The 20966-nt window shown below is 42.5% G+C and overlaps 1 protein-coding gene across 1 annotated transcript; it reads left to right on the top strand.

The window, feature by feature from the left end:
• The first annotated feature begins 1569 nt into the window (after window positions 1–1569).
• On the top strand, window positions 1570–20281 carry hs3st3b1b (heparan sulfate (glucosamine) 3-O-sulfotransferase 3B1b). The gene is made up of 2 exons (XM_026315519.1): window positions 1570–2423; window positions 17213–20281. Exons 1-2 carry the CDS (start codon window positions 1843–1845, stop codon window positions 17829–17831), a joined length of 1200 nt encoding a protein of 399 aa, XP_026171304.1. The 5' UTR covers window positions 1570–1842; the 3' UTR covers window positions 17832–20281.
• Window positions 20282–20966: the final 685 nt, after the last annotated feature.

The raw sequence follows: 20966 nt of genomic DNA, 5'->3' as shown, positions 1-20966 counted from the left end.
GTTTGAGGACAGAGAAAATACCTTTCAGTAAAATCACCTCGCTGTTGGACACCAGGAAGACGAGCAGCAGCAAGATGCGTTTAAAGAAGACAACTCTGTTCTTCATGTTTCTGAGTCAGGTCGTTGGTTCGACTACGGTCACTGCCGCCAAAACTAGTTAATGTTGTACATATTTCATCTGTTCGTTTGTTTTAAACCATGAACAGCAATCTGTCAGTGGCTTTGGTTCATCCCGATTTACCCAGATTTAAATTACAGATGTGTTTTGGTTCAGCTCCAGTCTCAGATGAAATATATTCGCTGCAACATATTTTTTATTCTTTCTCTCTCAGTGGAAATGAAGTGGACATTTCCAGTGTTCAGCTTTTTACGAAGAGCTTGGGCTTTTCAGCCGTTTGCGTTTGGAAAGTGATTTACACTGATTTACGTCGAAAGTACCGAGGATTTCATAATTCTCTTTGGTATATAAATAAAGTCTCAGTGTTCCTGGTAGAACAGTTGTGGGCTGATAATTAATTGGCTTATTACTTCTCAAGTTTAACACGGAGACATAAAAACAACAACAAAAAATAAACGAAGCCACGGGACAGTGTTACTGTCCTTAATGCGGTTCTTTTTAATGGAATTAAAATACGTAGAGATTCACTGTTCACTAGAACACAACAAAAGTTCCTTTTATTTAACCTGTTGAATAACTGATTAGAACTTTTCACCAGCCTGTATTTTTAATTTCACTTAACTTAATTTAACTTTATCTTTTTTAATGCTGGTGCGCGCAGATTCATATTTAAAAACAAGCTGGACTCGCACAAAAAGTTCTCAAGAACTTTCAGTGAAGACTCATGTTAGAAAAAATGTAAAAATGAATAAAGACACTTCATTAGGCATTCTTCTTCTTCTTGTTATTATTATTAATATTATCAATGTTGTTATTTCGTCTATTTAAGTCTAATTGTAGTTTCTATTTTTCAGTTGGCACATGCTGAAAATGATCGTGTAATTAGATCATTAAAACTATGTCGATGGAAAGTGAAAGATCTGTCTGACTGTTTTTCTGTTTATTTCATTATTTGTCAGTAGCTGCTTCTCTTTCATTTCACACAAGTTTTCAATCACACAGGAGCTTCTGTTGATTGTGACGAGATGTCTGCTGGGAAATTATTTAACCTGACGCTTGTTTCTTCTCTGTTCTGCGTTAAATGTATTTAAAAGACCAATAACGTGAAAGTTGTAAAACACGGCGGACTAAAGCTGCAGGAGAATGTAAAGTCGCCTAAACTCCAGTGAAGGGCCGGTCTCGGCCCGGACAGGAGACGCTTCGGTTAATTGGCCTGTGAGCCCAATAAGAAAGTTTTTCCAAACTCTCCGCACGATCCCTCTTCATCTCCATTCCGAGGATCCCACGGCTGGGACCACCCATGCGTCCCTCTGATTGGTCCGCTTCTATAAACAAGCGTGTGCGTAATTATGTTCCGTGCGGCTATTGGCTGAGGCTGCTGTCAGTTTTGCGCTATGTCTGTATAAGGTGTCATGCTCCACCAGCGGCTTTAACAAACCTGAGATGGTCGAGGATCAGCTCCGCGGCGCGTCTGTTGCAGCTCAGCGGTTTTCCATCTGCTTGGCACAACAATGATTCACTGTCCCTCAGCGCCTCTTCACTCCCGGATCTATCATTCACTTCGATTACATTTAGATTAGTTATTTTTTGTTTTTGTTTGGAAGTTTGATTTATTTTTAGTTTTAGGTGAGCATGTGCGTAATTTTGCGAGCATTGCCGAGGTGCCACCGGGAGTGAGTTGGGCAATATGCGCCGCTGGGATATGATTTTTAACCGAGAGGCTTATGGAATATAGCCTGGTTTGTCACAGCCTGTATGCCTTCTGGTCTAGCCCCGTGAAGAAGAAACTAATACTGCTCAGCATCATGTTTTTAATCTGGGTATACATGCTGTACTCCTGCGTGGGCTACTGCTCCACCATGCCAAGTTTGGTGGTGGACAGTTACCGGGGCAAGGAGACTGGTTCTGCGGTGGGCAGGAGGACAGAGAGCAGCAGGATGGAGCTGGTGTCCAGACTGCTGGCCAAACCGCAGCCATGGGAGGATATAGAGAGCGACTACGATGACTCGTCCATCCGGACTGCTGCGTCCCGAGACCTGCTCAATAATGAGCTGGACGCGGACAGAGCCGAGGAGTGGGACGAGATGCGGGGCGAGCAGCAGAGAGCCCTGGAGCCCAGCGCCATGTCCAGCTTCTCCAACGGCTCCGGGAGCAAGAAGCTGCCGCAGGCGATCATCATCGGGGTGAAGAAAGGAGGGACCCGGGCTCTGCTGGAGTTTCTCCGGGTTCATCCAGACATCAGAGCCGTGGGAGCGGAGCCGCACTTCTTCGACCGCAACTATGAGAACGGGCTGGAGTGGTACAGGTAAAACTAGTTCATTTGAGCGCGTGTGACGAGGGAATGTGTCCAGAAAACAAAATGTAATGACTCTGGACATTTGAGATGATTTCATGACGCCATAAAATGGATTTATAGCAATAAATTGGCAATGCACTGCTGCAGGACATGCTGCAACACCGACATCAAATATGTATTTTTATCTTCAGCCTGTTTTATTGGTCCTTACAGAGAAATTTGCAGGATTTCCAAATTCAGTCCCAAGCAACATTATTACCAAAGTAGGTTTACTGGGCCATTTATTTAACCTCCTAAAGGCTGAGAAAATTTATACCAACATTTTCCTTCTAGTCAGTAATATCCAGAGTTAAAGTTTATTCTAAAGTGACTCTAAGCTCAGTGATCAGCACCGTGTTGTAGCGCACATTACCGCTTTATTCCTTGTGCCTGTATTTTCTTCTACGTTTGGCTTTGCCAGCAGAGTTAATTTATCATCTGTGTATTTTTATTTTAAAAAGCACTGGCTTGTCACACTGAGGTGGTAAATGCGGACTGGCCTGTTTCTGCGATGCGCAGTGATCTCTATTGGACACAGTGCAAAATTGCACCTTCACCGTGATGCGACTTCAGGCTTTTCTTCCAACGTAACATCTGATTTCGGCTCTTTTTTGCGTTTCCACACGTTTTTATAAATTGCGTTTCGTTTATAGGGAGCAGGGTCAGTGCTGATTCCAGCTTCTGTTGCGTTTGGCTGAGCGCCCGTGTGAGCCAACCTGACCCAGGAGGGATATTTTATACTTTATTACCAAACGTCAGGTTTAAGGTTGATGCCACGAATCCTCCTGATCCCAGTGTGATATGATCTAAATCTAAGAAATTTTTAGAACTTGTTGAATATTTGCCCTGATAGTATTTTTAGAACTGGAAGGTCTGAAGGCGTTTTGCCCATTCTCCTGTCAGTGTGCTAATGTTCTAAAGGATCTGCAAACCAAAGAACAAGAACAGCAAAGAACAAAACACGCAACAAAAACCATTTACCAGCCCAGAGGCCGAAAAACTAATGTCGTCTTTGTCATTTAAAATAGTATAGTAACGTAACGTGCTGCGCTTAATTAGTCAGTCACAATAACCACGTCCTGTTTTAAAATTACATTTAGTAGGTTAATTCTTACACCAGTTTTTTTTACTGACAAATCTGAATAAAATGAAAACTTGATCAGACTGGTCTTTATATTTATCCATTGCGGAATCAATTTGATTTCGTATTGAAATTTCACTTAAAAGTCGGTAATTATTTCCACAGCGCATGTTTCAAAATGTGAAGTTATTCTGCATGTTAAATTAAAGTCCATTGAAGGCTCAACACTGTGCGCCATAATTAAAAAACATGTTGGCAGCATTCAAAATAAAGACGCTGTTTCCTGTGCCTTCCACCCACAGTGTTTCCAACTGCTCTGGACCTGTGGATAAGTGCAGCTTGAAATCTAATACTTTAAAACAAGGAAGGAGTCAAGGTTTTCTGTTGAGATAGTATGGAAACATATACAATATATTTGCAGCTAAAATAAAATTATTCATATTTTCTTTTCCATTGGTGCCAAAAAATAACTTTCTTACAACTCACACCTACAGAAAACCACACAGAACAAGGGTAGTTTTATTTTTGCTTTATTTATTAATTTGCCTTTTCTATGCTGCAACAGGGCATCTGAACAGTAGTGCTTATATTCTGCAAAAAAATCCATTAACTTGTCTCTTATAGACGTGCAGACTGGCCCAGTGAAATCTCCTTTAAAATACTTTTAAGGAAGACTTGCTTCATGAAAAGTTTCAGCAATACAGCTGGTGTAAGCAGTCCCCATGGTGAAGACAAAGAAAAGTTTTTAGTTCTTCTTTTTCTCGATTGAGGATGACTGAGAAAGGAAATCGTATATTCACTGCTGATCCTCCAAAGTTTCCTATTTGAAGCAGATACTGGAGATGACAACTAGGAATGTTCCAGACAGGCAAAATTGCATGGCATCGAAATGTAATCTGTGGGAAAATGATCTGCTCACCGTGAGGGTCAGTTATGGAGGCGGTTATGTGTGTGTTTGTGTCTGAATTGAGCAACGCACCTCTCCTTGTTTGCCCATTTGCACAATCGCTCTGCCGACCACTATTGTGACGAGCTTGCACCATCTTTGATTCCCCAGCAGACACACATTTAAACTGCATCATGTAAAAGCAGCCACAGAGGGAGCGGAAAAGCCTCGACAGTGGAGACAGTTTCAAAATGAATGGCGGTGGTGATAATAAGCTTACTGTGGATTTCTGATGTACTTTGACAGTTTTTATTTCTGCCAAACACAAACACATGATTCATGCTTTTGACCGAGGGGTCCTTGTATGAGGAGGTGCACATTTTCACAGTGAGGTCATGCATGAACTAGGAACACACACAGACACACACACACACACACACACACACACATAGTCAGAGCTCAACAGGCCAGTGTGACTGAATGTGGAACAGAACATTGGTTCATTGTTTCTCGTCCTCTGTTTGCACCTGTTTGGTGGTGGGGAGACTGTAGCTGATGTTATCTGAGAGCGTTAAGGAAAAAAGTATTTATCTACAGTACATACATTAATGGAAAATGTTAAGTCCTTGAAAGATAACCCGTGCACAGTATGTAACAGAACAATCATACAATCATAGTCACACTGTATATATGTATATATATATATATATATATATATATATATATTTTTTTATATGAATGCAAAGTTCTCTAATTTTGGCACTTTTTTAAAACAGAAGTTATAAAATGATTTACAAAGGAAAATATTGGATTCAAGGCAGAGAAGAAAACGTCTTAAAAATAATACAAAGAAAAGTAAAATGTGGACTAATTTGTCTTCTGTGAGATGTTGTTGATGTTAAGGAGCAACAACAGTAAAAAACACAATCCCCTTTGGTTTTACTTTAGCAGCATCAATTGTATTGTATTATATATTTAACTGTTGATTTACAGTTTGTCTGAAATGACACATGCAACATGTGAATGCGTTAATATTCCTGTCCCTCCCCACTGCTCCTGTTTTCTTAAACCAGAGGTAAAGCAGTTGATTTACTGCTAACTCATGTTGTTGACTCTCATCCCGTCTCTCAGTCTGTGGTGCCTGTCGCTCTGTTCATATTTCATTTAGTCCTATTGCCTATGAAGGGGCTTTGATATGTAATTACTGTGCTGTGGTTTTGCTGTCGTGTCGTGGGATCTGGTCTCAGCTCTGTCATGGCCCGACAGAGTTGATGCGCTTGCTCCTCCTTTGCAGCAGCTTTAGCATTAAACAAGAAGCTTAGGGAACAAGTTGGAGAGACTGTAGTTAAGGACTTTATGGCCATACTACAACGGTGTAGTTATTATACTGCAGTGGTTGTTCTGATTGTAGTATTTGTGAAGATTATTTTAAGTGGAATGTATCGGAGTTGATCATTTATTGATCTCTGTACTAGGATATTTTTAAGGTTAAACTTCTGTTTGCAGATGTGAATTTAAGGAACTCTGGTGTACTAACAGTGAAATATATGAGTTGGAGCTCACACACTTTACTGTATAATCTTTGGTGCTTGAGTGAAGTGGTTTATGATCAAAGGGAAGACTTCAGTCGCTGTCGACAGACTGCTGGGATTGAATCGGCGCCATCCCTGAGCAGGATGTCTCTGGTCAACCTTTGTATCTAGTCTGTGATAAAACACTGTGGAGGTAAACAGCCTCACAAAGCAGCATCAGTAAAAGCTACTTATAGTTCCACACAACAAAAGGACAACTGGGGCATTGTTGAGAAGAGGATCCTTAAAAAAAAAAACTCCTGTTCCGCTATCAGAGTTGGGATGCTTGCGGAAGTCTGTGCTGTTTGAAAGCCGTTATCTAAAGGCCAGTTCACCCCCACTGGTAATTTTGAGCAGAGTCAGACTGCAGCTCGTGGCTATGTGAGGGACAGTTCTGGATGGGTGCACATCCTTTTATCTGCTCACTACAGGGGTGCTCCTGTTTCCATGTAGGTGACCCATCCACTCTCTGTAGTCACTGACCTTGTCCTCCTTCCTTCCTCTCAATGGCCAAAACAGGCCACCTGGTTCTATAGACCCCCAGTGAAAGGCACCAAACCAACCATACCCAGTGCTGATGTTTGCATGCATGGCTATTATGCAGTAAGCCACATTATATTAAAATGTTTTATTTGAGATATGTGACTTGTGAATGGCAAACTACTATGACAGGCTCATCTGTGAAGCCACAAATCATTGTCATCTTCAGTCACAAAAGAATCAAACTTAGACAGGATACACAAATGTTACCATGGCCTGGCTCCTCTGGGACAGCCTGTATTGATTGGTCAGGCCTGATTGGAGGTAATGTAGAGATGGGTTAAGGGCCTGTGACTGGGGTCAGACCCGCGTCTGCTTGTTGAGAGATTCTATGTGTTGACCATCTGCAGAGCTGCAGGAAGCTGCTGGACGCTCCAAACCCCGCTGGGGATTTTAGAATCATTTCTTGCAGAAAACAGTAATGTGACAGGACAGTTTTTAAGCCTACTGAGTTATGTAAATTGATTCTGGATCTGACAGAAGCAACAAGCACCAAAACATATAATAGGTCTATCTCAGTTAAACCTCTAGCGAGGACAATGTTGAACTCAGATGATTAGATAGTTTGGCGCTCCGATTGTTTCCTGATTCCTGGAACTCCATGGCTCCTCAGGGACTGAGTGCCTGGCCAGCCAACCGTACAGCTGACAGCAGGTTCACATCCTCCACTCAAATCCTCAGCCGCAGCAGCCAGTATAAAAACAAGTTTGAAACCGTGCCTCTGTATTGGCTAAACTTCCACCTTGAGTTCCCAAATGAGCGGATTATTTGTTAATGGCACCCCGTTTCTCCTCTGTACTTCCCAGTTGCCCTCCCAACATCATCCCCCTTACGAACTGCTTTCCTCCATTCTCCAGCTGTGCACTTGCACTGCTGGTGTAGAAGAATAGTGTCACACGTCATGCTTGGTTTGTCCAGGCCTGAGGGGGGCTTGCTGCAGGCCTCACTGACCACAAGTGGCCCCCTCCCAGAGAAGCCTCGGTCAGTGTAAAAGGACAGAGGCCTCTCTCCCTCTCTGCTGCCTAAGCCCACATGGCTCATCTGAGAATGGAGAGTGACCAGGGGTGGAGACACAGTGAAAAGGCGGCTTTCATCCACAAATTATGACTGGTTAATTGTGAAAAGGGAGACCTGCGGAGAGGGGAGTGGCAGTGCTGCACTGCGGTGGGCTGCCTCCCATTTACTCCTGATGGTGTCCAGCAAACACTACCCACACCAGTGTAGACAATATGGCTGCCACAGACAGGAACCTCCTGCTGGAGCTGAGGATAAAAGCCAAAAACTCTGACAGGAACCTGGTGTCAAACATTTACACAGTCCTGGATTCATATGAGTAATAAACATATGAAGTAAACACTGTCACACACACGCACACACTCATTTCGGCTATTGGTTGTGCTTCTCCGTTCTGTCACAAGACTGTGTGACTCCTGTCAATGCAACTTAAGGGTGACAACAGAAAAAACTAATGGAGTAGTTGTGGAGGTAGAAGGGAAGCATCAGATGGAGAAAGCAACACACAAACACTCCCTCTGTGCAATGTGTGAAATGGACCTTTTTTTAACAAGGTGATAATTTGGATGTTGTTACACATGTCAGAGCAGAACCAGACATCCTCCCTCCAGAGTTAATGGTCATTCATTGCTGCTAAATGAAGACTATTTAGCACATTAAAAAGGTTCCCCTGGAGGGGAGGAGTAAAAAACACTCTAATAGGGTTTTGTTAATCTTTTGCTGTTACTCTTTTAAAGGCAGGTTAGTCAGGGAGCACAGAGCTGCTTCCCAAAGAGAAGAAAACTATAGAAGGTGGAAGAAGTGGAGAAAGCGATGACAGTGAACCTGTAAAGCTTCACTTCTCCCAGGTATTAATTCCCAGAGGTGACCATTAGGGTGCTGGAGAGTGTGCCCGCCTCTGGGAAGTAGAACGACATGCACACACACACACACACACACACACACACACACACACACACACACACACACACACTCTCAGAGCAGCTGAGGTCTCCTGAGGTTTCCATTAGCGTGGCAGTAAAAGAGCAGAGCTCATTAGAAGCCCTGAGTTGTCTCTCTGCACCACGGCTGCTTGACACTAGTCACTCTCTCCATTTAGATCTAGTCCCAGAGCTGATGGGCTGTCTCATAAGAGTTGTAAGACTTCAGCTCAACTCCAAGACACCCTGTCCAAACTCAACTCAATTCCAATTATTTCCTACCTTAAGTAGTGTTTCCCTCCCTCGGTTAACTGAATGGATAAGTGAAGTTGTCGATTTGGAAAAGGTGAAGTTTAAGTGTTTTTTTTGTATTTTACTGCAGAGTTTTGGCAGAGGTGTGCACTCTCTGTTTGTTTTGTCTTTCTGGATGTGTACTGACAAGCAAAACAATAATGGAGGGGATACCTTGTCAAAAAAAAAAACTTTACTTAGCTGCTGAAAATTTGTATGAAAACAAACATTCTCTGAAGTCTTCTGGCTAAGAGCTGACATGTTGTATAATCTGGCAATTCTCAAGTTTTTTTTTTTCGCCTGTTATCCATTTTTTGTATTTACCCCCATCACAAAATAACTAGTCTTCGTGGCACAGAGTTTGAGCAGATCCTGTTTCGCTTCTGTCCAAGAGGCTTGATCAAGATACAGTAGAGGGGTGAAACCATTTGTCATCACACATAACTGTCTCCTGAATAAAATAACAAAACCCTGAAACTGAACTTCAGGCTCTGATGTCTGGTTTTGGCAGTGTTTCACAGTAGAAATGGTTAAAATTGTGGCTCTTGTTCTTAACAGTAATTATCTTGTCTTCGGGGTGCTCGAGAGATATTATAAGAGACAACATCTAGGCTTGAATCCAAAGAAAGCCAAAGGATTGCCTTAGGGATTGCTTCTGCCACTCTTTCCATCTCTGAAAGGAGCAGGTTAATTGTCATGACTGGTGCTATCGTTAGTCAATTTATCTAATTACATGTTAGCTCGCTGGGCAGGCTGTCTTCAGGAATTTGTAAACCATTAACCTGCAACAACAGCTGCAGTGCGACTAATAGAGGCTCAGTAATATCCCAAACTCACAGGAAGATGGTTTTTTGCTCACTGAGTGACATAGAGTAGAGAGGAAATCCCCTTTTCCTCTCACACACTTTGTAGTTCGCCAGTCTTCATAAAGGTGTGCAGGCAGTTACGGATGACAGCCAATTCAAACAGGATTCAAAGTAGCTTGCTTCCTCTCTCTCTTTCTGCATGTGTGTGACTGTGTCTAGGGAGTGGGGGTGGTGGCATGTATGTTCTTGAGTCTGTTTCATCTTTTATTCATCTTTGCTGCAGCTAGATCAAGGAGTCATGTGCCTCTTGGTGCATGTCAAGTGTCAGGAAATCAGTCAGAATGGCTGATTCTGCCTGCACATTCACACAACAACATCCAGAAATGGTCTCACACACACACACACACACACACACACACACACACACACACACACACACACACACACACACACACCTGCAGCCCTTCATTGTTGTTTTTATTCTTTGACAGTTCATCGGTTTATTTCATCCAAGCTGTCAGCCAGGCACACCCTGGTACTGAAGGAGTGATGGAATGTGTGGCTATCTCCAGGCTAACACCTTCAGCAAACACCCAGAACAAACACACTGATTACTGAGGATTACTAGTGCTAAACAAACTCTGGTTAATATCACTAAGTGGTAGATTGTGTGTATCAGCTGGCGAGTGTATGACATCTATGCTGTTGAGGCACGCAGTGTCTGATCAGTGTCAGGTGACTCATCTTGTATCGCATGTCAGACAAAGCGGTGAGAAGTTAAGTGTTATCAAAACGATGGGATCTTTCGCCTCTTTTAAGGCAGAGAAATGAAGCTCTTCAGGCAGCATCGTTGAGAGCCTAAAGAAAAAAAACAGATGTAGGAATGTTGTTGCTCATTCATGAGAGGAAGGGAGGAGGCATTTCTGCTTTCTGCCCTCCACCATCGCCTTCCTCGACTCCTCTGTTTTATTTATACCACATGGTGGGCTCCCTCGCTTCACTGCTGGGTTATTAACACTCGGTAATTCCACACAGCCGCCTATGGCCACAGGCTGATGTGGTTCCAGGCCTGAAAAACCCTTCTGGCTTCATGCATTCCTGTGTTGTTTTCCGAAGGTGCCAAATAGCAACAAATACACTTAAAAACAGATTTTCCAAGTGGGAAAAATGATTGTTACTTATTGAATTTAACAATTTGTGCTTGTCACGCCTCTGTGATGCTGTCCATCACAAGGAGACCACAAGGGGAGAAGGGTAGAAAGTCTCAGCCCTTAAATATTTTCAGTACATAACAGAAGGGGTATCTAAGGCTGTGGCTAGGGGTAATAAGGTATTCGGGTGTCTGACATGTAGTCACATGTTATTATATGTGGTGGTTAGTTTTCTATGTATTTTTTTGTACTTCACTAGTGTCTGATGTTGCCTCCAAAACCAGGCTGGGTATGAGCCCGAAACCAGTCTTGATGGTCTGTGACTGCAAGGCCTGACACCCCTTCTCTTCTCCTATTTTGTGTCTTTTCCTCCCTCTTTGATTCACATTCTCTCTGTCATTCACTCTCCTTCTCCTACACACTCTTTTAAAACACACTCAGGCTGTACAAGACACTACGATATAAAATGCTCCACTCTGGCAAAGCATGACTCCCTGATTACAGCGAAAAATAATGGATGGTCCGTTTGCATCGGTCGGGTTCAATGTTTTGTTTACATGAAGGGTCAGTAGATTCCCAGGCTGCTCTGACATAGTGCGAACTTTTTTGATGGAGTTAGGGGTCTGGGAGCTGCATTCATCAACCAAATCAGGACAGGAGCACAGAGTTTGAGTGTCAAAGTGTCATTGAGCAAGAACCAAAACCAGTGTTCCTAGCAGTTTGGCCATTGCACTGGAAGGGATAAAAATAGTAGCCACTTCATTATCTACTGACCTTGTGCCATGACTGACCATTTCCCTTAGAATACCTTCTTTCCCTCTTTTTATTTTCCAGTAGTGCAAGGAAAGTGTGAGACTAGGCTGCTGGTGTCCATGTCCATGAGGTGTGAGCGGTTTAAACAAATTCATATTCCCATGTGCAGAGAGGTACAAATAATTTTCAAGAAAAAATCTATTTGAGAAGGGTTTGTGCAGCACTAATGGCTTTTATTCCTCTTCCCTGCCTTAGAGATTTATCATTGTTTTGATGCTTGAAATTAGGAGACTTAAAAAATCTCTCTTCTGTAGCTTATCCCTCTAAAGGTATGTGTGTTTGAGTTAATCAGGAGAGTCAAGCATCCATATTTGGATATATTACTGCCTTTAGAATGGGAGGATCTATAGCAATTTCCATCTGCAGTTGCGTGTGCTGTCAGTAGTAAATAATTTACCTGATATGGCTCAGAAATTCAGAGATTAGGCTATGTAAACCTCCACCAATTTGAACCAAATTCCTTCCATACTGACTTGTTTGCTATACAAGCACATGAACTAATGTGGCATTGTTGGAAATATTACACTTAGATTATACTGAACTGGAAAATGATGTAAACAGTTCCTAGTCTGCAGCATTTCAACTAAAAATCATTCTTAACATGGACTGACCAAGAGTTAACCAGTTTGTCACTGCTCACTGTGTACTATTGTTGGTATGACAGACAGGACTTTCTAACAGTTTATCTTGTAAAGCAACAAAGATAAAGTAGAAGTAGTCTGCAGTGGCTCCAGTCATACTGACAGGCCCTATTGACAACAGTATTCCCAGTAATCTGGAGGAGGAATTCAGCTTTCATACAGCTGTCCTCCTTCTAGCTGAATGACACTCACCATCCAGTGCCTTGCCATCCAGGTCTGAGTGTGTGATACTAGACCAGCCTGCATTATTAATCCTTTTAGCAGACAGATGATTTGGAGGGGCTTCCACTCAGACACTGTCCTGAGTTTCCACTGGCACCATTATTCAATGAAGCCTGTTCATTTGAAACCTCAAGTCCAGGAGGAGCAATGACAGTTGACTCTGATCAGGCTGATGAAGCTGTAGTTGGCATCCAAAACACAGGGGGACATCAGTACAAAACCAGAGACATATAAGATAAGCGGGTGCTTCAGCATATGCCCCTGCAAATCTCAGTTTTAAGCGGAGATATCTGGCTCTTGTCATCCAGGAAATGAACTGTCAAAAAGCTCTAAGTGGCCACATACTAACACCTGGACTGCACTCCAAGTGCTTGAAAGAGAGACCAGATGATGCTTCTGTAACTGCAGCTGTAGCTCTTCTCCCTCTTAGAGTTGCCCAGCCTCCTGTGCCATAAACCATCTTCTTTATTCTTTTAATTTACAGCCAAAGCCATGCTCTGTGGTTAAATATAATGTCAGACTCCAGGCAAAGTGGAATATATTTCAAAACGTCTGGCTTCTGTATGTGCTTAAATGCTACTTTGAAAATATTCAGTGGGCCAGCAGAGGCGAGTATGCCTGCCTCCTTTAGTAGTACCCATAGTGTGTGTGTTTGTGTGTGTTACATAAATATGTTGCTTAGTGCAGTTCCATTTCATAGCATGTAGGCTTCTCCTACTGTGAGCAGAGAGCCAGGGAACACTGGCAATGAACACTGCTTTTATTTACCAGTGACTCACCCATGAATTTATGCAACAAACCTTTCCTATCTGCATGTATCATCTATCATCCTTTCCACACCTAGAAAGGGATTTTTACAGTATCTGATTTCATGCATTGCCCTGTGCAATATAAAATGCATAGATTTTCTTTGAATTTGCATGTTACGCTCAAATGCTTCTCATCTCCAAGTGTTGAAAAGATCAAATTTAGAACACATTCAGTTGTGAACAGACAAGTAGCACTCAAGATCCTTATCATTCAATAAGGAATAAAGATGTTTCTTTGTATTTCCTGAAAATACTTCTGCATCCACTACACTGGTTCATGTGAACAGCTCGGGTAAGAGGCCCTTGAAAAGAAAGGAGGCCTTTCAATACTTCTTCCCTCATTTCCTCGCCTCTCCATCTTCCCACTTGTGAAGTGCCACTTTGCTATCGGACCTTAAGGCCTGATTGCTGGGGTCGTGGGGGGGGGGGTTTGGGATCAATGGACAAGAGAACAGGCTGAAGACTGGAACAGAGAGTTTGAAGTGTTTTAATGTAGAACATTCAAAGGATTTCATCAAGCTAAAATGTTTGATTTTCTCATCTTGGTTAATTTAGTCTCCACCTAGAGCTACTTAGAGCCCTGTTCACTGTACGCTGTTGTTTTGAGTGGTGTCACCTCCCACAGGGACTAACACTTGGCTCTCTGAGCCATAGAAACCAAAAACATCTTTAGCTTAATATGCCCATAAGAGTAAGATCCTCCCTTCCCTGGAGGATACAATACGACCTCTGATTTGTCTGTAGTCAAATAAACAAACCCTAATTTGAGATTCAAATGCTTTCAGCATCCAGACATGTGAGACAATTGAAAACCTTTTGTATCAAACAGAAAATCGACAGACACACGCCAAATAGCTTTTTCCTTTTGTCCATGAGCAAAGTAGTCATTTTGTCAGTGATGCTGTGACACAGACAGCTCAGTGACAGCCCGTTATCATCAAATCAAACGTGACAGGAGGGAGGCAGAAGCATCAGACAGAAATAACCCTTTTCCTGCCTGCTGTTTATCTCCGGTGGGATGAGGGCTCTTTAAAACACAGGCCAAAGGGCCACTCAGCCGACCCCTGTTTGATGCTGTCATGTGACAAGGGCTTCTGCTTTGTGTCTTATCGCTGTTTTTGGCATGTCTTTCAACTTAGAAATATTCTCAATGGGCAATGGTGCAGAGACTCACAGAGATAGAAGATATATATAATGTTACAGCACCAGTAAGCAAGAAAGTCTTTTTTTCCATTGTTTTTGAGATCCAGTCAGTTACTTACAGTTTTCCTATTGTTCCATCCCATATTAAACAGTAGAAGTCTGGGAGGTCCTTGGTATCTAAGGGGGACAGGGTGATGTTTGCATGGCAAGTCTGGCACACGCGCCCTTTAAGAGCTCTCCAAACGGCTTCTCTCACTCGAGGTTGAGAAGGATGGTGAAGTGCTCCACTCAGCCCTGGATAAGCACCCCCAGCCTCCCTCCTCCGCTATCTGCCCCCATCCCCGCCCTTCGGCCCTGACCACTGCCCTGCTCACCCCTCTGTTCAGGGACAATGGCTCACTTTCAAAGAAAAGTAGGAAAAAAGAGGAGCCCTGTGTCACAGAATTGCCTGTTTGCTGACGGAATCCTTAAAAGCAGCACCTCATAAATCAAAAATGACCATAATAGGCATTGTTTCTCCAAGAGCTACTTGTCCCACTAAAATTCCCCTCCTCTGCTGTCTTTTCTGTCTTCCTGGCTTTTTTCACCCCTTTGGCAGAGAGAGTGGGCAAAGTCAGAGGTGGAGAATTTTTTTATTGGGGGGGCCTCTTCTTGTGGAATTGGCGGTTTCCTCGACACTTTCTTTCTTCCTTGCTGTCCAACCAGCCCCTTGTTTTATGCTCTTGCAACCCCCAATGCTTGATTTAAAAAAAGAAAAAGGATTCCCTAAGCTTGGATCAGCATAATCTATCACTATGCACATTGTAACTCAGGCCTCCTCCCTATCTCCATGCTGCATTGTCACATTGAAATCGGATTAGATAGCAAGCCGTTTGCTTCTTCTGTGCAGCTCTGGATTCTTTTTGTATGTTAGCACAAGGAATGACAGAAAACCTGCAGGCAATTTGACCATTGTGCATCAAAAAATAAGGAATAGTGTGCAGTCGAAGTGGAGCATGTTTGGTTTATATTCCTTGAAGACATTCAAGAGGTTCTGTATAAACAGAATGAAGCTGTGGCAAAGAATTTTGAATGTGCATGTTCTCATAATGTGTTGTTTGCAGTTATATCTCCAGAAATGGTTTGCTGGCACAAGATTTAGCAGAAAACCACATGCTGTATCTGTTTTGATTTCAATAGGCTATTAATGAGCTTTTGGAAGCAGCCTTGCTTTCCCTCTGTCTACTCCATTTAGCCCACTGATGTGTCAGCAATCAAGAAGATATTATCATAATTAGATCACTGGCACTGCATTAGGATTACACAAATCTGCCAACACCATTTCCATAAGGCATTTTATTGATTACCTGATGTTACCCTGGGCATTTTCTCTTTTCCTGCAGCATTTCCTTGCACACAAATATGTGCATTGAAGGAGAGCTGATGTTACATGAATTAGCCATGAGCAAGATGGACATGAACTAGATTCCAGCCTTTAGAGTATATTTTTGATGAATAGCTCAAGCTCTGGGGAAGAATCTAGTATTACAGACATCTGTGTGTACAGGATGTTTCCAGCATTGTAGTTTTGACATCTTATAACTTTCTCAGTGTGTAAATACTCTGTGCAGAATTACACAGTATTAATAGGATAGATCACAATTGTACTATTTACACAATGGTGTATCAGTGCCCAGGCCTTAACAACAAAGGCAGGGTTCAGCATACAACAGGCTAAGAAGAGTCTTATCTGTGAGAGTGTGTTCACCCTGATAGACCAGTGCCCTCGGTTATCTCTCCCTGCCTTTGTTTTCCTCCTTTTAGTGCTTTAAACTGCTTATTTGCTCTGTTTGCTTCTCTGCTTCTACCTTGAGTTTTTCCTTCTTCAGTGTCTGTGAGTGTCTTTTTCATTTGACTATTGCTGTATTAAAGCAGAATGAGAATGTCCCTAATTCAAAGCCCCCCCCCATCCTCCCAACACCGGAAGCATTTTCTTCCTGGTGGGACCAAAGCAGGAAAGGTGATCCACACCCCAGTGTCGGTCACACAGCTCTTATCACCTCCTAATCTTGACTCTGCGGTTGGCCACTGAGTCTGAAACCTAATGCTGCGAAAGTAGCCCTTGATTAAATATCTGCATGCAGCATGTCTGTGTGAAGCCCATCATCCAGTCCTCACCCAAAACCAAACCCACTCTTGTCAAAAAGCAGATTGCCTTTCTTAAACAAGTCTCATCATCTTTCAGCGCTGCACTTTTTTCATTTTTGTATGTTGGATGGAGGGCAGGGCACTGTGGCACAGCTATGTCTGAGTCAGCAAGTCGGAGTGACTGTTTTTTTTATTGCTCCTGTGGTATAAAGAGGATGGTGGATTTTAAAAAAGTCTGACCACTTTGGACCAATATGTGCAGCAGTGAGGTTCAAGGAACGATGAGCTCAGGGAAGACACATCACATAACGAAATTTACACATGCTGAGAGTCAATTATAGAAATGCCTTGTAAGGCTGATTAGAATTCTGCGCGGTGAAAATTATTAAGGGGTAACAGAGCAGGTTAGCTGCAAATATAACCTAGCTCCTAATCTCAAACAGAGTTTAATTCACGGTCGGTCATGTTTGGAATTTCCTGTAAATGTTTTCCTGTGGTTGATTATCCAGTAACAAGGGTTTTCTGTTTTCTGTCAGACATGAGATATCTTATGAGTGAGTGAGTTTGTTTATGTTGGAGAGCTGCCTCCACTAATAGGTTTTTGAATCCTATAATAAGGCTAAACACAGGCACTGAGTCATTGATTACAGAGCACTGTACACTCCATCAACTTGATTACATTATGCAAGACCTTGCACCACCTTATGCTTCTCCTAACTTCCTTTTTTGTATCTTTTTCTGCAGAGAGCTGATGCCCAAGACCTTGGAGGGCCAGATCACCATGGAGAAAACCCCTAGCTACTTTGTGACTAGAGAGGCTCCAGCCAGGATCTCTGCCATGTCCCGGGACACCAAGCTGATAGTGGTAGTGAGGGATCCGGTCACCAGAGCAATCTCAGACTACACTCAGACACTGTCCAAGAAACCGGACATTCCCTCTTTTGAAAGCCTGACCTTCAAAAACAGGACTACGGGACTCATTGACACCTCATGGAGCGCCATCCAGATCGGCATCTATGCCAAGCACCTGGACAACTGGCTGCAGTACTTTCCCATGGACCAGATCCTGTTTGTGAGCGGTGAGCGTCTGATCAGCGACCCGGCCGGAGAGCTGGGCCGCGTGCAGGACTTCCTGGGCCTCAAGAGGATCATCACAGACAAACACTTTTACTTCAACCAGACCAAGGGTTTCCCGTGCCTCAAAAAGGCTGAGGGCAGCAGCAAGCCCCACTGCCTGGGCAAAACCAAAGGGAGGACCCATCCGAACATTGACCCAGAGGTGGTGCAGAGGCTACGGGACTTCTACAGGCCCTTTAACATGAAGTTCTACCAGATGACAGGACATAACTTTGGTTGGGATTGATGTAAAAATTATGAAAGACATTTTTTTGTTAATTTGAGGGGAAGTTATTTTTTTTTCATTCTGTAATTCAAGGCAAGATGTGGAGATATTTGCTATATATATGTAAAATGTACAGAAATCTATTTTATAATAATTTATTTTTATTTCTACGCAATTAATTCACTAAGCTGCCTAACCATATTTGTACATAATATCTAGCCCACATCTTTATTTTAACATTCCTCATGTTAGTTTTGAATTCTCTCACTACTCCCTCATGGTCCTGTAAACTCAGTGGATTTATTGGTGCTTAATAATGCAGATGATCAGTGATGACTGAAGTAGAAACGGGGGTGGACAATGTAATAGCACCATGTTACGGGTACAGAGTGTTCAGAGAAGTGGAGAAGACCTTTCCATGCACATCCTCATTTGTACACACATCACAATGTTACCTTCATTATTTTCAAACCCTGTCATTCTGAGAGTGATTCTTCTATAAGGTGTTTCACTGAAACATGGACCTTCCATTTAGGCTTTTTACAATCCAGTTTTCCTACACTGGCACTGGGCTAAACTACAGATCTCATGTCCCTTTGCACTTAATAACAGGTAGATCAATACAGCTAATTGATCGTCATTGTGTCACTCATGGTTAACGTATGCAGCTGCCCTTTCATTCTCAGTGCTCCTGCTGCCTGCTCTAATAAATGACCCATCCATCAAATGTTAAATCCCATCTCAGGCCACGCAGGGGCCCATGGTAACATTATGCTAATCGGGTAAAGGTAACTGGCAGATCAATCGAGCCACCACTCTAACTCCCCATTAGTAGCTGTGTTGGCTCAGAGCCAGGTTCTTGCCCTATACGCTCAGTTCAAAGGTCACACAAAGTCTCAATCAGATTTCCTTGATTTGTTGGGGAGAGCAAAGCAGGACCATGATGTATGCTTCGTTTTACGATAAGATGCAGAATCTTTGTGTGAGGTAGCAGAGGTGTATCTGTCAAAAATTGAGCATAAAGATAGAAAAGATGACACACAGACCATAATGAGACTTCACCTCCCTGAAATAGAGCTTCTTCAAACAAAAGTCCATCAGGTCTCATCTTAGATTCCAAACTAAAGAAATCAAAGGTAGAGGAAAGGTTTTTGTGAAACACTCTCAGCACACAAAGAATTGCCTCCGACGGGGTTTCAGTGTCTAACCTCTGTAGTGTCATCAAAAAACCTTATTTGCCATCATCCATGGCCTACGTACTTTATGCCTTATTCAACCTTTGTCATCCTCACGTCTCATCTCTCCACAGTGGAGCTCTGCTCTCTACTTATTGCCAAAAAAATCCTTTGCATTCATATCATGTTTCACACAGTTTGAGTTGCTATCTCAGCTTTCCCCTGCATTGCTTCTTTGTTTTTGTCGTTCTACTTGAATTCTTGATATGCAAGAGGGAGAAATGTGTGGTTTGTATGTCTTTGATGTGTTGCCCCATCTTTTTGCAGCCAGTGGCATGCTATTGTAAGGGCATGGGGAGGTGACCATGCTACATTACATTATGCTGTGCTACGCTATGCTATGCATGCTCAATGTGGGACACTTATGGAAATGCAGAAATAATGGGAAGGGATTATTAGTGTCCAGAAAAGGACATCATATGTTCAGGCAGGGCCCAGATTGAATGTACACTAATCCATCAAATCATTTTGTCAGATTGTCACTCGGTTTTAGTCAAAAGTTAAAAATGATTGTTAGTTTTTCTATTTGAAGTTCAGAACATGTTGTGCCTCTTTAACTATCCATGTCAACACAGTTAGCCTGTCACCAAAACAATTCAGCTGTTCAGTCAAAACCAGCTGCCTGGTTTAGTCTCCAACCAACGGGTGGTGTCAGGGGAGATGGAGGCTTGTTACACTGTATCTTGTAGTGCTGTCCATTACTTTGTCTCTGCCTCAGTGATAATACTCTTGGTGAAAATTTAAGCCTTCATCCCCCTTTTTCTCCTTAGTGCAATGTTTGTTAATAAAAAGCATTTAAGATGGCCTCTCTCAGCAAGCTGTCACATTCTGGAAGGAGAGTCTGAATTTCTCCCTGTTATTGATGGAGTACTGAATTCTGGTCAAGTTCATGTAATTGAGGGATTATCTGAAAAAAAAAAAACAAAAAAAAAAACTTGCACTCATGGCTTTACTCCATGTTGTTGCGTTGGTTATGGTTGAGTTTTATTCAACCTGTTTTGAGCTCTAAATGTTAGAAATGTTTGTCTTACCCACATATAATATGTATTTAGAGTAGCCGATCTGTATGTACAAAGATGAAAAGACATGTAAATCAAGTATTTTGTGGTATGTACATGAATGGAATTAATTTTACACTGCAAAAGCAAAACGGAACAGATGTTTCTAGATGATCAAATACTGAACATTCATAATATTTCTTTGTATGAAGAAATAAATAAAAAAGTATATATTTTACCAAAACATTTGTGTCTGTTTTTTTTTTTTTTATTATTGTCTCATAAACCTTTGCAATTTACACACTCAAATATAAAAGAATTGAAGGTTTGGGATGATTATTCATTATTTCAATATTGATTAGGAGAACTAGCGCAGGCAAAAAGGTCCAGGCTTTGAGACATTTAAATCCAAAACTATCTGCGTCAGAAAGTGTTTTTGGTGAAATGACCCTTTAGAGGAGTGCGGCCTGTCGGTTCAGGCAGCAGCTGTTTGCTTCTCCGTGCAATGGCAGGTTCTTCACGCCATTAATGCGCTGCTCGCAATGTTTTCCTGCACTTTAATACTGCACAGCTGCTTATTACTAATGTGGCGTTTCATAAACAAGCGAGCAGTCCGACTGTGTCACTTCAGGACGACTTCATGGAGGAAACACGAGTTGTTTTTTTTGTTACATGCAGTTGCAGCAGCTTGGATTGTGGACGTTTCTCCTGCGTCCATCATGGCACCTGTGGAAATAACGTTACACGTGTGCACAGAAACCTCGAGCGTGTTGTTCTTCTGTCTGTCTGTGATGGTAGAAAAACCTTTGGGACCAGGAACTTCTTTCCAGCTCTGCTCCAGCACCGAGAACTTGCCTGCTGCTCCACACAGCCAAGGTAGGCATGTCTGACTTTGCTGCTCAGTGTTTGTCCTGTTTGTGAAC

This window comes from Mastacembelus armatus, chromosome 19 (genome assembly GCF_900324485.2).
Source record: "Mastacembelus armatus chromosome 19, fMasArm1.2, whole genome shotgun sequence".
Taxonomy (NCBI): domain Eukaryota; kingdom Metazoa; phylum Chordata; class Actinopteri; order Synbranchiformes; family Mastacembelidae; genus Mastacembelus; species Mastacembelus armatus.
The sequence above is the reverse complement of the archived record's forward strand: the minus strand, read 5'-3'. Positions and strand labels throughout refer to the sequence as shown.

Bases quoted from the DNA above. Each gene is read 5' to 3' on its own strand.
- hs3st3b1b (XM_026315519.1), top strand. From the start codon at position 1,843: ATGGAATATAGCCTGGTTTGTCACAGCCTGTATGCCTTCTGGTCTAGC. The intron at 2,424-17,212 runs GTAAAACTAGTT...CTTTTTCTGCAG, and splicing joins AACGGGCTGGAGTGGTACAG to AGAGCTGATGCCCAAGACCT.